Source organism: Neofelis nebulosa, chromosome X (assembly GCF_028018385.1).
Source record: "Neofelis nebulosa isolate mNeoNeb1 chromosome X, mNeoNeb1.pri, whole genome shotgun sequence".
NCBI classification, from domain to species: domain Eukaryota; kingdom Metazoa; phylum Chordata; class Mammalia; order Carnivora; family Felidae; genus Neofelis; species Neofelis nebulosa.
Window position 1 is genome coordinate 544,995 of NC_080800.1, and position 11,575 is coordinate 556,569.

The following is an 11,575-nucleotide window of genomic DNA, read 5'->3' on the forward strand; positions in this document are numbered from 1 at the left end:
ACCCCGGGTACCGCCGGGGGTGACCCCGATCCCGGGTCCCGGTTAGCACACCCAGCGCGCGGGGGCCGCCTTCGGAACGTGCGCACGGATCTTCTCCAAGACCCCCCCCCCAGCCCCCCACCCCACCTGCCCCTCAGCTCCCCGAGAAGCCTGGTCCGCACTCAGGCGTGGGGGAGGGGGCAAGGAGGGGAACCGGGGTTGGGGGGGCGGGGGATGTTGTAGATAAAAGAGGGAAGAGGGTAAAGTCAACTTTATTTGCAGACGGAGTTGTGCGGACAGGACGCGTTTGACTTCCGGGGTCGTAAAATGCTTTCGTGTTGCCCTCGAGAGAGTAGGTCGTCCCGTGCACCCTGGACAGGGGCCGTGGGAAGGGGCGAGCGAGGAGCAGCGTGGCGCAACCCCAAGTACACGTAGTCCCCCCCCCCCCCCCCCAATAAATATCCTGGCCTCCAGGTCCAGTGCAGGGCTCTGGGTGCGGCCGCGCGGGGGCTGACGCGCGCCCGAGGGGCCGCCGTGTACAAACCAGGTCTCCCCACGACGCGCGCGTTTCTCCGCGTGTGGATCCCCGCGCTCCGCAGACGCCCGCGGCCCCCGGCAGCGTCCGGGTCCCCGGCCTCCGCCACGCCGGCCCCTCCTCCGAGGTCTGCGAGCCGCTTTCCACCGCCTCCGCCGCCGAGGTTCCGGCGTCCACGCTGGGGTCGACGTGGGCCCTTTCCTCCCCCTTCCGCGGCCCTCCGCCCGCGTCCCGGCCACCCCGCGCGCACCGGCAGCAGCGAGCCCGAAATCCCACCGCATCTCCCTCCGACTCGCACTCGACCGTCGTCCGTGAGACCGCGCGTCGGCGTCGCCCGGGGTGCCCTCGGCGTCTCCGCGTCGCCGCGCGGGGACCCATCCTGCGGAGACGCGTTCCGGGGGCGCGGGGCCGGCGGGGACCTCCCGACCATCCGTAAACTCCTCCTCGAGTTTCGTTTCCGCCAGCCATTGAGGGGATGCGGGTACCTGTTTGGGGCGCCGGCGCCTGCGCCCGCCCGCGCGCGCGCGCTCTCTCCCTCTCCCTGCAAAAATTGGTCCCCACACCGAGGTGCACAGACGCCAAACAGTGATGAAATGAGAAGAAAGCCAATTGCCGGACTGGAGGTGGGGGAGAGATAGCGTCTCTGCGTGCGCCCGCCGCCGATCCGGGCGCCCTAATTGCTGTAGACAGGGAGCGCGGGGGGCTGGGCCGAGGTAGCGGTGTATAAATAGTGAGATCTCAAGTTGAAAGGCATAAATAACACCAGAAGGGATCTACCCTCACACGGACAGTCCTCTCCGCGCGGGGAGGCGTGCGGACCTCAGCCCGGCTCCCGGCCAGCCCCGCCGCGCCCCCCGCGGACCCCGCAGCCCCCGGGCAGCCATGGAGGAACTCACGGCTTTTGTATCCAAATCTTTTGACCAGAAAAGCAAGGAGGGCGGCGGCGGCGGCGGCGGCGGCGGCGGCGGCAAGAAGGATTCGATCACGTACAGGGAAGTTTTGGAAAGCGGACTGGCGCGCTCCCGGGAGCTGGGGAGCTCGGAGTCCAGCCTCCAGGACCTTACGGAGGGCAGCGGCCACTGCCCGGTGCATCTGTTTAAGGACCACGTGGACAGCGACAAGGACAAACTGAAAGAGTTCGGCACGGGGAGGGCTGCGGAAGGTAAGCTCGCCGGGGCGCGGCTGGGCGCCCCTCCCGGGGACGGCGTCTCCTCGCCGCCGCGCTTGCGGGCCTGGCCCTGGCTCGGCGCGCGGGGAGGCCCCGGGGGCCGCGGCTCGCCCAGAATTCCGCCCCCAACTCTGAATGTACGGCCACGCTCGCACGCAAAGGCCCCGGCCACCCGTCGCCAGTGTTTTCGTAAGAAAGGAAGGAGACGCCAAGACGCGGCGGCGGAGCCCGAGAGGAAGGGAGGCAGGGAAGCCGAGCGAGCGAGGGCCGGGGCCGGGGCCGCGCGCTGCTGGCGGGCCGGCTTCCCCGGCGCCCTTGCGCCGGGCGTCGCCGCGGGAACTTTCCCGGGTCGGAGTTCATCGGGCCGACGAGCCCGAACAGCGGGGTCGGCCGTAGGGCCGCTGGGTGCGCGCCCGCCCGCCCGCCCGCCAGGCTGTCTAGTGTCTGCTCCCAAGCGCACACACGACAGATCCCAGGCGTCTCTCCCAGCGCCCAGCGCCCCCCGCTGCCCCAGCGTCCGACTTGGGCCGGCGCTGAGGACGCGCCGGCCGCTGGTCCCGGAGGGAGCGTTGCGTCCTGCGCCCGCTGAACCTCTCTGCTCAGTTTCCTCTTAGGGGAAACTTTCCCCCTTGAACCCGGAGCTGACGCGGGCCTGCAAATTAAAACCACTCGCGTGCCCGCAGGTGGCCGGGGTCTGGACGCGGAGGGAAGGATTCCCGGGAAGGTCTTGGCCGTTGCGCGCGGGGCCTCCCGACCCCAGGCTGTGAGAGGACAGCCGGCCCTGCTGCGGGGCCGACCGCGTCCTGGGCCTCCTTCCTTCCTGCTTTTCCAGCCACGTTCGCCGCGGTTCGCCCTGTTGCTGAATGGGGGGGAGGAGGGGAACCGGCGGGTTTCTGGGGGGCTCTGCCAGCCGGGCACGGGGTGGTCCCAACGGGGGGAGGGTCTCCGTACAAACAGGGCAACCAGCAGCGGCAAATCAGTGGCGTAAAATTGGCTGGATTTCTCTGGGCGGGGGCACAGCGTAAAACTGTTACAAATGCCTATATTTCATTGCAAAGAGGAAACACAGCGGCTTCGCCCCCTGGTGCACACGGTGTCAGCGTTGGGGGAGGTCAGGAGGGCCTCCCTACAGAGGACATTCCTCACCACCCCCGCCAGCCCTGCCCCGTGAAGCCCCTGTGTCCTGGTCGCTGGGACCCCACACTTGGGATCTCTGAATGGCAGAGCTCTGGGCCGCGGCCTTGAGACCGTGGGGATGCCCCAGATATCTTTCTGAGGCCTCGACCCAGGGAAGCTGGAGGCTTAGACATGAGCCCCTGACTGCCGGCGGCCTGGGGACGCTCGGCCCCGGCCTGTCTTACTTTGGGGTTCAGCCCCCCCACCCCGCAGGGCACATGCAATTCATGCAGAGGTTGCTTTCACGGAGACACGGCCTGGCTGGACACGCCACTCCGGGCCCACACGTAAGGTCAGAGGTTTCCAGCACCCAGGACTGACGTCCCTGGTGCTTGAACCGTGTGGTGTGGGAGACCTTCGGGTTCCTGCAGAAACCCGGAGGTCCTGGGCTCCCGCACGGCCTGTCCCGCTGAGCTGTGGATTTTGCAGAGCCCGCCCTGGGTTCTCAAGGCCTTTGAAGGCCAGCTGCTCAGCTGGGATCCGTCCCTGGGGTCAGACTTCAGGGACGGGAAGGGAAGGAAGGATCAGGGCTGCCTCCAGGACAGGATTCACGGTGGGGGCAGAAATGGGGTGCTGGTTTGCACATGTAACGCTTTCCGGAGGCGAAAGGGGATTTCAAAGCCAAGTTGGGGTTCCGCGTCCCGTGCTCAGAAGGCCTGAGGGAAGGCTGTCGGGGCAGACTCGGGGCTTGGCTTCTGGTGTCCAGCCGGCTCGGGGATCCCCGGGGGTGTCCCCTGTCCCCACGGCTGCTCCGCATCTTCCTGCTTGGCGAGGCTCCGGGCTGAGGTACCGAGAGGCCTTCTGTGCGTGCTGCCTCCAGACCTTCAGGACTGCGGTCCTGGGGCGGGCCTCCTGAAGGCTAGCCCCTTCTGGGCACCGGGGCCAGTCAGGAGGGCACGGAGGTGCTCTGTGGCTGTGCCCGGCACGATCTGTGACAGAGGGAAAGCACAGGGAGACACAGGGGGCCCGGGAGGCACGGCTCCCGCCAGCCGGGCTTTGGGGTGATCACGTTATTTTCAATTTCTGGGCTGCCTTTGCTGCAGGTGGGAAGGCAAGGTCTCCGGGTTAGACTCCCAATGTTGGCCTTATAACTGCCTGCCGCTTAGCCCCCTACCGTCCCCTCCGCCAGGAAACACAGACGCTCTCCTAATTTTTGGAGTAAGAAAGTGCCAGGCTTGGTGCCCTGGTGGCTGTGTGCCCCATCGCCGGATGTATGTGACAGAGGGGGCAGCGGGAGGCCAGTAAGCTTGGGGACCTTGCTCAGCGATGCGCCCCCAGGCACCGGGCTGAGCGTGAGGGTGTGAGTGTGGTGTGAGAAAAGAGGCCAGGGAGGGGCCCGCACGGCCCAGATCCACCCGCGTGGGGAGGGAGGCTCTTACCCGGCTGGTGCGCCCGGTGCCCTTCGCGGGACCCACACTAGGGCGATTCTCCCCAAACTTGTTTGACTTAAAATAATATTTCGCACACCACTCCGAGAGAGAGAGAGAGAGAGAGAGAGAGAGAGAGAGAGAGAGATTAAGCTATGTGGCTATGTCCATATGTCAACAGGCGCAAAGGGGAACCTTGAGGAAACCATTCCGAGATTAGGCCGAGAAATTCAGCGCCGCCAATGCCCGAGTTATTACCAAACAGCGTGGGTTGCCCCTCGAGTCTGCTTTATCGACCTGACGCAGCCCTGGGTAGGGGTGGGCTGGTCAGGCAGTCAGGGCGCGTTGCCCGCCGGGGCCCCTTCGTCCGCAGGCGCGCACGCGGTGCTCGCCGGGTCCTGCACCTCCGCGCAGCGCGGCCGTGTTTCTGGGCAGACGGGGAGGGCGGGGGCGGCCCGGGGAGCCCTGCGCCCTCAGCCCTGCGCCCCCCGCTGCCCCCGCAGGCATCTACGAGTGCAAGGACAAGCGCGAGGACGTCAAGTCCGAGGACGAGGACGGGCAGACGAAGCTCAAGCAGAGGCGCAGCCGCACCAACTTCACGCTGGAGCAGCTCAACGAGCTGGAGAGGCTGTTCGACGAGACCCACTACCCCGACGCCTTCATGCGCGAGGAGCTCAGCCAGCGCCTGGGGCTCTCGGAGGCGCGCGTACAGGTAGGAGCCCCCCAGCCCCGAAGCGCAGACCCTCTCGGAGACGCCCAGGGCCCTCGCGTGCGCGCAGGTCGCACGGTTCGCACCCAGGGCGCGTGCCCCGCCTGAGCCGGTCGCCCTCCCCACCTGGAGGTGCTCAGGCACTGGGATCTGACCTCACCTCTTTGCACAGCTCCTCTCCGCGGCCCGCAGCCTCCTCCCTTGCCCTCCAGGGAGGGGAGGCGAGGGGCCAGGTGGGGGGAGTCGCGCACACGGGCATCTTGATGAGCGCGGCTGACGCCCGCGCGGGGCCGGATTAGCTCGGGCGCGGGCGGGGGGCGGGGGCGCGGGCGCATGAATTCATAAAGCCCCATCTGGCGAGCCAGTGTCTGCGGGGGCCCTGGGCGTGCGCGGCACGTGCGCGGAGGGGACGCTGTGGCAAGCCGCTAGGTTAAATTTATTTATGCCTTTTTGGGGCACGGTAGCAAAAACTCACTCCCGCTCGCGTCCTCCGAATGCTGACCCCGCCTGGGAGCCCGGGGCCTGGAAGGTTCCCGTCCTTCCTCACGGTTCTGGGCACGACAGCAGCGCGCCAGGCGGAGAGAAGAAGGGGTCAGCATCCCTGGGGCTCTGGGGACTGGTTTTAAATACACGGAATTAATATTGCCAAACGGGGAGCGGGGGGGGGGCGGGCATAAGAAAAAAAAAAGCGCAGGGCTTTGGCTTTGAACGCACGGGTTTCCCCCGTTGGGTTGGAATATCAACACGTTCAAACACCAGTCCCCACCCTCCCCCGAGTTTACTTTCCAAACGAAAATACAAACGTGTGGTATAGATAGTGTCTTACGAAATCTTTAATTTGGAAAAGAAAATTGTTTTTGGTCCCCAGCCCCCTTTCCGCGTTTCCGTGTGGCTGCAGAGGGAAGGGTTTCTTAGGATTGCAAGGCAATCGTGTAGGGCCGGCTCTAGGCTACAGCCAGCGGGGACAGAGCCTCCCTGCGAGGTGGGACCCAGGCGCACAGCAGCTCTGGCCACCCTGTTCCCCGCCCCCCCCCCGCGGGGGCGGGGGGGCATCCGGTGCGTTTGGGCATCAGCGGCCCCCGCACGGGGAGGCGGCTGGCAGGGCCCAGAGTGGCTTCCCCGCTGGCCACCTTTCTCGGGCAAGATGGATAGGCATTCCCCCTATAAATTAATGAAAAGATTAAACTTTCGCTGAGGGGGACATCAACTTTTATGTTATCTCCCGGTGTCTTTCTGCTTGGGATCTGTAATATCTCCCAGGCCTTGATGTACTGTTTCTATAAAAATAAATTACTTGTAATTTAATTCTACACTATTTCTTTGAGCAGTCTATTACACGCAGCACCTTAGCAGGAGGGACCCACCGGCAGAAAACTCGTTCTCGTGTGTCTGCAGCTCTTGAGAAAACCCTAAAATCAAGGGGGGGGGCTGGGGGGGCATTTGTGTGGAGGAGGAGAAGGGACGCGAGTGGCTGTCCATCCAGAGGTGAATTAAAACTTAACGACTGCAAATAATAATAAAAACAAACACGGGGATGGGAGAGACAATTTTGTGCGGGCCACGGGGAACAGAGTCAGGGAATCAACACCAGGGGGAAAGGGGCTCGTAAAAATCAATTAGTTAAAACGAATGGGTCAGCGCGCCCAGGGCGAGGGGGCGGGCGGCGAAGGCAGGGGGTCAGGAAGGAGCTGTGTTTTGTTCCTGTGCCTGAACCCTCTGGGTCGTCCCTTTTGGGCACAGCCCGTCCCGTGCCGTTAGGAAGGTAGAGTTTCAATTTAGTGCGGAAATGTGCTGTACATAAATTGGGGATCCTACGGACGCTGGTCCTTATTAACCTTTTATTTTTAGTCGTGTACTGGGACCTCGTATCACCCAGCTGTCAGGGTTATAATCGAAAGTTATGAGACCACGCGCAGGACCAGGCGGTAATTTAATTACAACAAATATCTTTGGGTTTATGGCGCAGAGCTAAATTAAATGTCATTATTCACTGTCTGTAATGGAAATCAAAAGGAAATCAGATTACAGCGTTTGTGAAAGAAATCAGTGACTGGTCCTTAATGAAGAAATAAGTGTTTAACCAGTGCACTGAGCTCTCCTTAGCATATTCAGGACTAATTCGAATTGATCGTGAATCACCCCAAGACTGATTTATTATCGCTTCACGCAGCGGCTAATTCATCACTTTTATTCATCGTAATGTTATTTCCACCCACCCGCCCCCCACCCCTGCTGAAGGGAGAACAGCTTTCTTTCCACGTTTAAATAGGATTCTGGTTTTGAAAAATGCCCTTGGTGGGGGGGTGGGTGCAGAATTTGCTGTCTCCTGCGCCTGGTTTGGGTCTCCCCTCTGAGGACCGAGTAGGGCACCCCCAGGAGAGGGAGGAGCCCCGGAGGGGCCCCCCCCCCCGGGGTGCAGTCGTCCGTCTGGACTGCCCGGGGTGGTGCGGGGAGGACGGCTCTGGACGCAGGGATTGCACAGGAGTGAAACTTGGTGCAGCTCACCTTGCTGGGTGGGTGGGTCAGAGGGACCGTTTTGGGACTGCTTTTTGGGGAACAGGCTGAAAGTTTCCCAAGCTCCCCGTATGTAGCCTGGCGGGGCCGAGCTTTTGGAGCCTTCCGGAAAGGCCGATTCAAACGGGCGGGCGGTGGCTCAGCCGTGGATAAAAAGCTGTCTCAGAAGAGTCTGGGAAGGAAGAGTGAAGGTTTCTTACAGTCTCCGCTGGGTCTGGCCTCCCGGGTTTGGTGAGGTTCCCCCGTGCAGGGTCGGGGGCAGCGGGGCCGAGCTGTCCGGGCGGTTTGGCCAAACGGAAGGCTTTCTTTGTGCTAATTATTCCGCGAGGCCCCTGATGTCATTGCAACAACTGTGCCAGTGAGGGCGGCAGGAAAGCTGCGGGAGAAAGCCAGTTAGGAACAATCAGCTAGCTGCTAAAACTGCACGGAGGGGCCTCCAGATTTCCGCAGGCACAGCTTGGGGGCCACGGGGTTCAAGAACCAGGGCTGTCTGGACGAGGTGGGGGGACTTTGGTGGGGCGTCCTTTGCTCCAAAATGTTGACATCAGGCCTGCGAATCGAGCTGAACTGGGGAAGGTTCCGCGGATACCCTTTCTCCAAGAATGAGACATTTTGCAAGAGAGGCCGGTGGCCGCAGTCGTCGGGGTGACCCGGTGTTTCCGGATCCAGGACGCTGAGGAGTCCGTACTGTTAACTGGGACCCTCCAGGCTTCCAAGGAGGGCATGAGGGACACTGGGGACGCGGAGGGTCCTGGACTCAGGGTGTCCCGAATTGTCCCGAATTGCGGGGGGGTCATATTGGAAGCTCTTTGTGCATCTGTGCGCCCCGTTAGCGGGCAGCTAAGGTTCCGAGCAGGACGATCAGGCGCTCCCGGGGCCTGGCAGAGTGGAAGAGGGCGTCCACTGCTCCTGGAAAGTTCTCGAATCCACCCCGCCGTCCTGGCGCGCACTTCTCTGCTTTAAATACATGAGCCGTCAAGGATCCTCACCTGGGGGGGACACAGGCAGGGCTCAGAATCGACTTTGGGAATCCGCAGCTCTAGGTGGCCAGCTATGTGGTGGTGGGGGGTGTGTGGCTGGGGCGGGAGGGAGCCCGACTGCGACCCTGGTGTCCTGGCACCGGAGCGCGCACCGCCGTGCGCCTAGCCTCCTGGAGGGAAAGAGGCCGGCGGGCTCACGGGGCTGCGCGCGCGTGTCTCTGTTCTGTCCTCAGGTTTGGTTCCAGAACCGGAGAGCTAAGTGCCGGAAGCAAGAGAACCAGATGCATAAAGGTGGGTGCGGAGGTGGGGAGCGCGTGCAGACACGGGAGGACCTCGGCGGCCCTCACGGCTCCTCTTTTCCCCTTGCAGGCGTTATCCTGGGCACCGCCAGCCACCTGGACGCCTGCAGGGTGGCCCCCTACGTGAACATGGGCGCCCTCCGAATGCCTTTCCAACAGGTAGCCCGTTTTTCTTCCTTCTGAGCCGCGCGGGGGCCGCCACCTCCCCGCCTCCCTGGCGTCCTGCCTCCTCCCCCCCCCCCCCCGCCGCTCCCGCCCCCGCGGAAGAAAGGCTGGCGCTTTTACAAGGGGGCATTTATGGAGCCGTTGGCACGTATTAAAATCACACTGTAAAACTCCAAGAGTCACCTTGCGGAGGGCCAGGGTTTAAACCCAAACACAATTTTACAAAAATCAAATCGGAGTGAAAAAAAAAAAATCCCACCCACCCAGGCGGCCTGGCTGGGGGTGGGGCGCGAGGATGGTGTACTTGGCCGGGAGGCCCTGCGTCTACACCCAGCCCCCCACCTCGCCTGCCCCAAGCCTCAAGTGAGGTGTCTGCGTCCCCCGCCCCTCTCCTGTACCTGGGCCTCCCTCTCCACCTCAGAGCCGGGGTCATCGGGGCTCGGCTCCAAGTGGAGTCGGGAGGCCCCAGCGCTGAGGGCTGCCTGGCGTGGGCGTCTAGGGTTTCCGGAGACCCCCCGAGGGCTGCCTTCTGCTCCGGAGCAGCTACCGGTGGATGGTGGAACCTGCCTGGGGCGAGGCGCGGGCGCCCGGGCGAGAGCGCAGGGCGCACGTGCCCCGGACTCGCGCCAGCCAGCGCGGGACCTGGGGGCGCGCGGGTTGGGGCCCCACCTTGGGGGAATATGTGAGCGCAGGGGCTGGCGGAGCTGGGGTGCTGTGGGCAGAGCGGAGGCGTGTTCACCACGCGCCCTGCACGGCTTTGCTCCAGGGAGCAGGCCTGGGGTTATATTTGGACCTGTGTTTGCTACGGGCCTCTGTGGGTCAGCTAGGGCGCGGGTAGAGGTGGTGAGGGGTCAATAAACAGGGCCCTTAGCCAGAGCGGGGCGCTGGCGCCTTGTGCCGTCAGACTCAAGGTGCCCAAACGCGAAGGGAGTCCAGGGCGGCGCCTGCGCTGGGTAAGGGCCTGCGTCCCTCTCTTGCTTGGCCTCACCCACTCCGCGCCTGGGCACACGTCTTTCCCCAGGGAGGGCAGTCTCTTCACACGACCTGCAATGCAGCCCAGAGTGGGGTCCGCCCTGAGGCTATGCTGCAATGAGGCTGTTGGGGCGCGGGGGGGGGGATTCAGAGGCGTCCCGCGGGGGAGGGGGGTAAGAGGAGGCCAGCACCCCGCAGTCCAGAGGTCGAGTGGGGACAAGTCACAAGTTCAGAGAAGTTGAGCTTCCCGTGAGGAGGGGAACCAGCCGCAGACACCGGGATGTTGGCGAGGACAGGGGCGTGGGCGCCACCGGGAGGGTGGGGGTGGGTGGGTGCCGGGCTCTGTTCAGATTCTCCAGCTCCCACGGCGCAAAGCAGCCAGTGCCCCCCGCGGACACGCGTGCCAGGAGCACAGCTGCGACCCCCCCCCCCCCCCCCGCTCCCGGCTGGCGCAGAGGAGTCGATGGTGGTACCCGGGGTGGGGGCAGGGGGCTACGACTCCCCAGAAACGGACGCCCCAGGGTCCGTCCCGTTGCACACAAAGCCTAACTGCGCCTTCTGCCCGCCCAGGTTCAGGCACAGCTCCAGCTGGAAGGCGTCGCGCACGCGCACCCGCACCTGCACCCGCACCTGGCCGCGCACGCGCCCTACCTGATGTTCCCGCCGCCGCCCTTCGGGCTGCCCATCGCGTCCCTGGCCGAGTCGGCCTCCGCCGCCGCCGTCGTGGCCGCCGCCGCCAAAAGCAACAGCAAAAACTCCAGCATCGCCGACCTGCGGCTCAAGGCGCGGAAGCACGCCGAGGCCCTGGGGCTCTGACCCACCGCCCGCCCCGCGCCCGGCCCCGACCCCACGACCCCGCCCACGCTGCGTCCTGCACGCGCCCCCTCCGCGCCCCCCGAAGGTTCGCACGGACGCCCTGCAGCTAGCGCGCGGGCCCTGGGGCAGCGGCCTCCCCGCTCGGGGCAGCCCGGGGTGGGGCCCACCACTGGCCTAGGGAGGGGGCCTTCCGGGGCCCTCACGACCCCGCCAGACCCTCGCAGAGACTGTGCGGAAGAACGCAGGTGACGCTCAGACCACCCAGCCCTTTGCCGCGCTGTCTGCACTTCCTGGGACCCTGCGCCACCGGGAGCCCCTGTGTGCCCCTGTGCGCCCCGCGCGCTCCTGTGCGCCCCCGTGCGCTCCTGTGCGCCCCTGTGCTGCCGGCGGCGTTCCTACCCTGTGCATGTGGCTTCCTACTCGCCTTTGGAAGATCTTAGAGTCTATTAAACAAAAGATCTGGGGCTGGTCTCCGCTGAAGATACCAACACTCTTATTCACTGCCACGAACTTGCTTTTTCGTCTGAGGAGGTTCAGGACGGGTATGGATTTCAATGTGGACTTTCGCCTGCCAGGCAGGGGCCATACTCTGCAGCAATAAGGAACCGCGTCTGAGGACCTCCACAAGGTGGGGTGGGGGTGGGGGAGACCTGGTTCTCCCAGGTTGGGACCGTTTTTTTTTGGGGGGGGGGGAGGGAGGGGGTTGAACCTGAATGACGAGCACGGTCTTCACGCACATGTTTGGCCCCAAAGCACCGAGTTTAGGATTCCTTGTGCCATAGTACAGGCGACTTTATAACTTTTCCAGCATTTGATTCCCGAATTGATGATTTTTTTTTTTTTTTTTTTGCTGTTTTACAGAATTCAGACGCAAATAACTTGCATAGAGACACAG

At 64.0% G+C, this 11,575-nt stretch overlaps 1 protein-coding gene across 1 annotated transcript; it reads left to right on the forward strand.

The window, feature by feature from the left end:
• Positions 1 to 448: 448 nt before the first annotated feature.
• SHOX (SHOX homeobox) lies at positions 449 to 11,312 on the forward strand. Its single transcript, XM_058713505.1, has 5 exons — positions 449 to 1,676; positions 4,729 to 4,937; positions 8,662 to 8,719; positions 8,798 to 8,886; positions 10,435 to 11,312. The coding sequence occupies exons 1-5, from the start codon at positions 1,397 to 1,399 to the stop codon at positions 10,678 to 10,680; spliced, it is 882 nt and encodes a 293-aa protein (XP_058569488.1). The 5' UTR covers positions 449 to 1,396; the 3' UTR covers positions 10,681 to 11,312.
• The last annotated feature ends 263 nt before the right edge of the window (positions 11,313 to 11,575 follow it).

Excerpts from the sequence above, each read along its gene's own strand:
- SHOX (XM_058713505.1), top strand. The coding sequence starts at position 1,397 with ATGGAGGAACTCACGGCTTTTGTATCCAAATCTTTTGACCAGAAAAGC. Across the intron at positions 1,677-4,728 it reads CACGGGGAGGGCTGCGGAAG|GCATCTACGAGTGCAAGGAC; the intron begins GTAAGCTCGCCG and ends CTGCCCCCGCAG. Across the intron at positions 8,887-10,434 it reads TCCGAATGCCTTTCCAACAG|GTTCAGGCACAGCTCCAGCT; the intron begins GTAGCCCGTTTT and ends CTGCCCGCCCAG.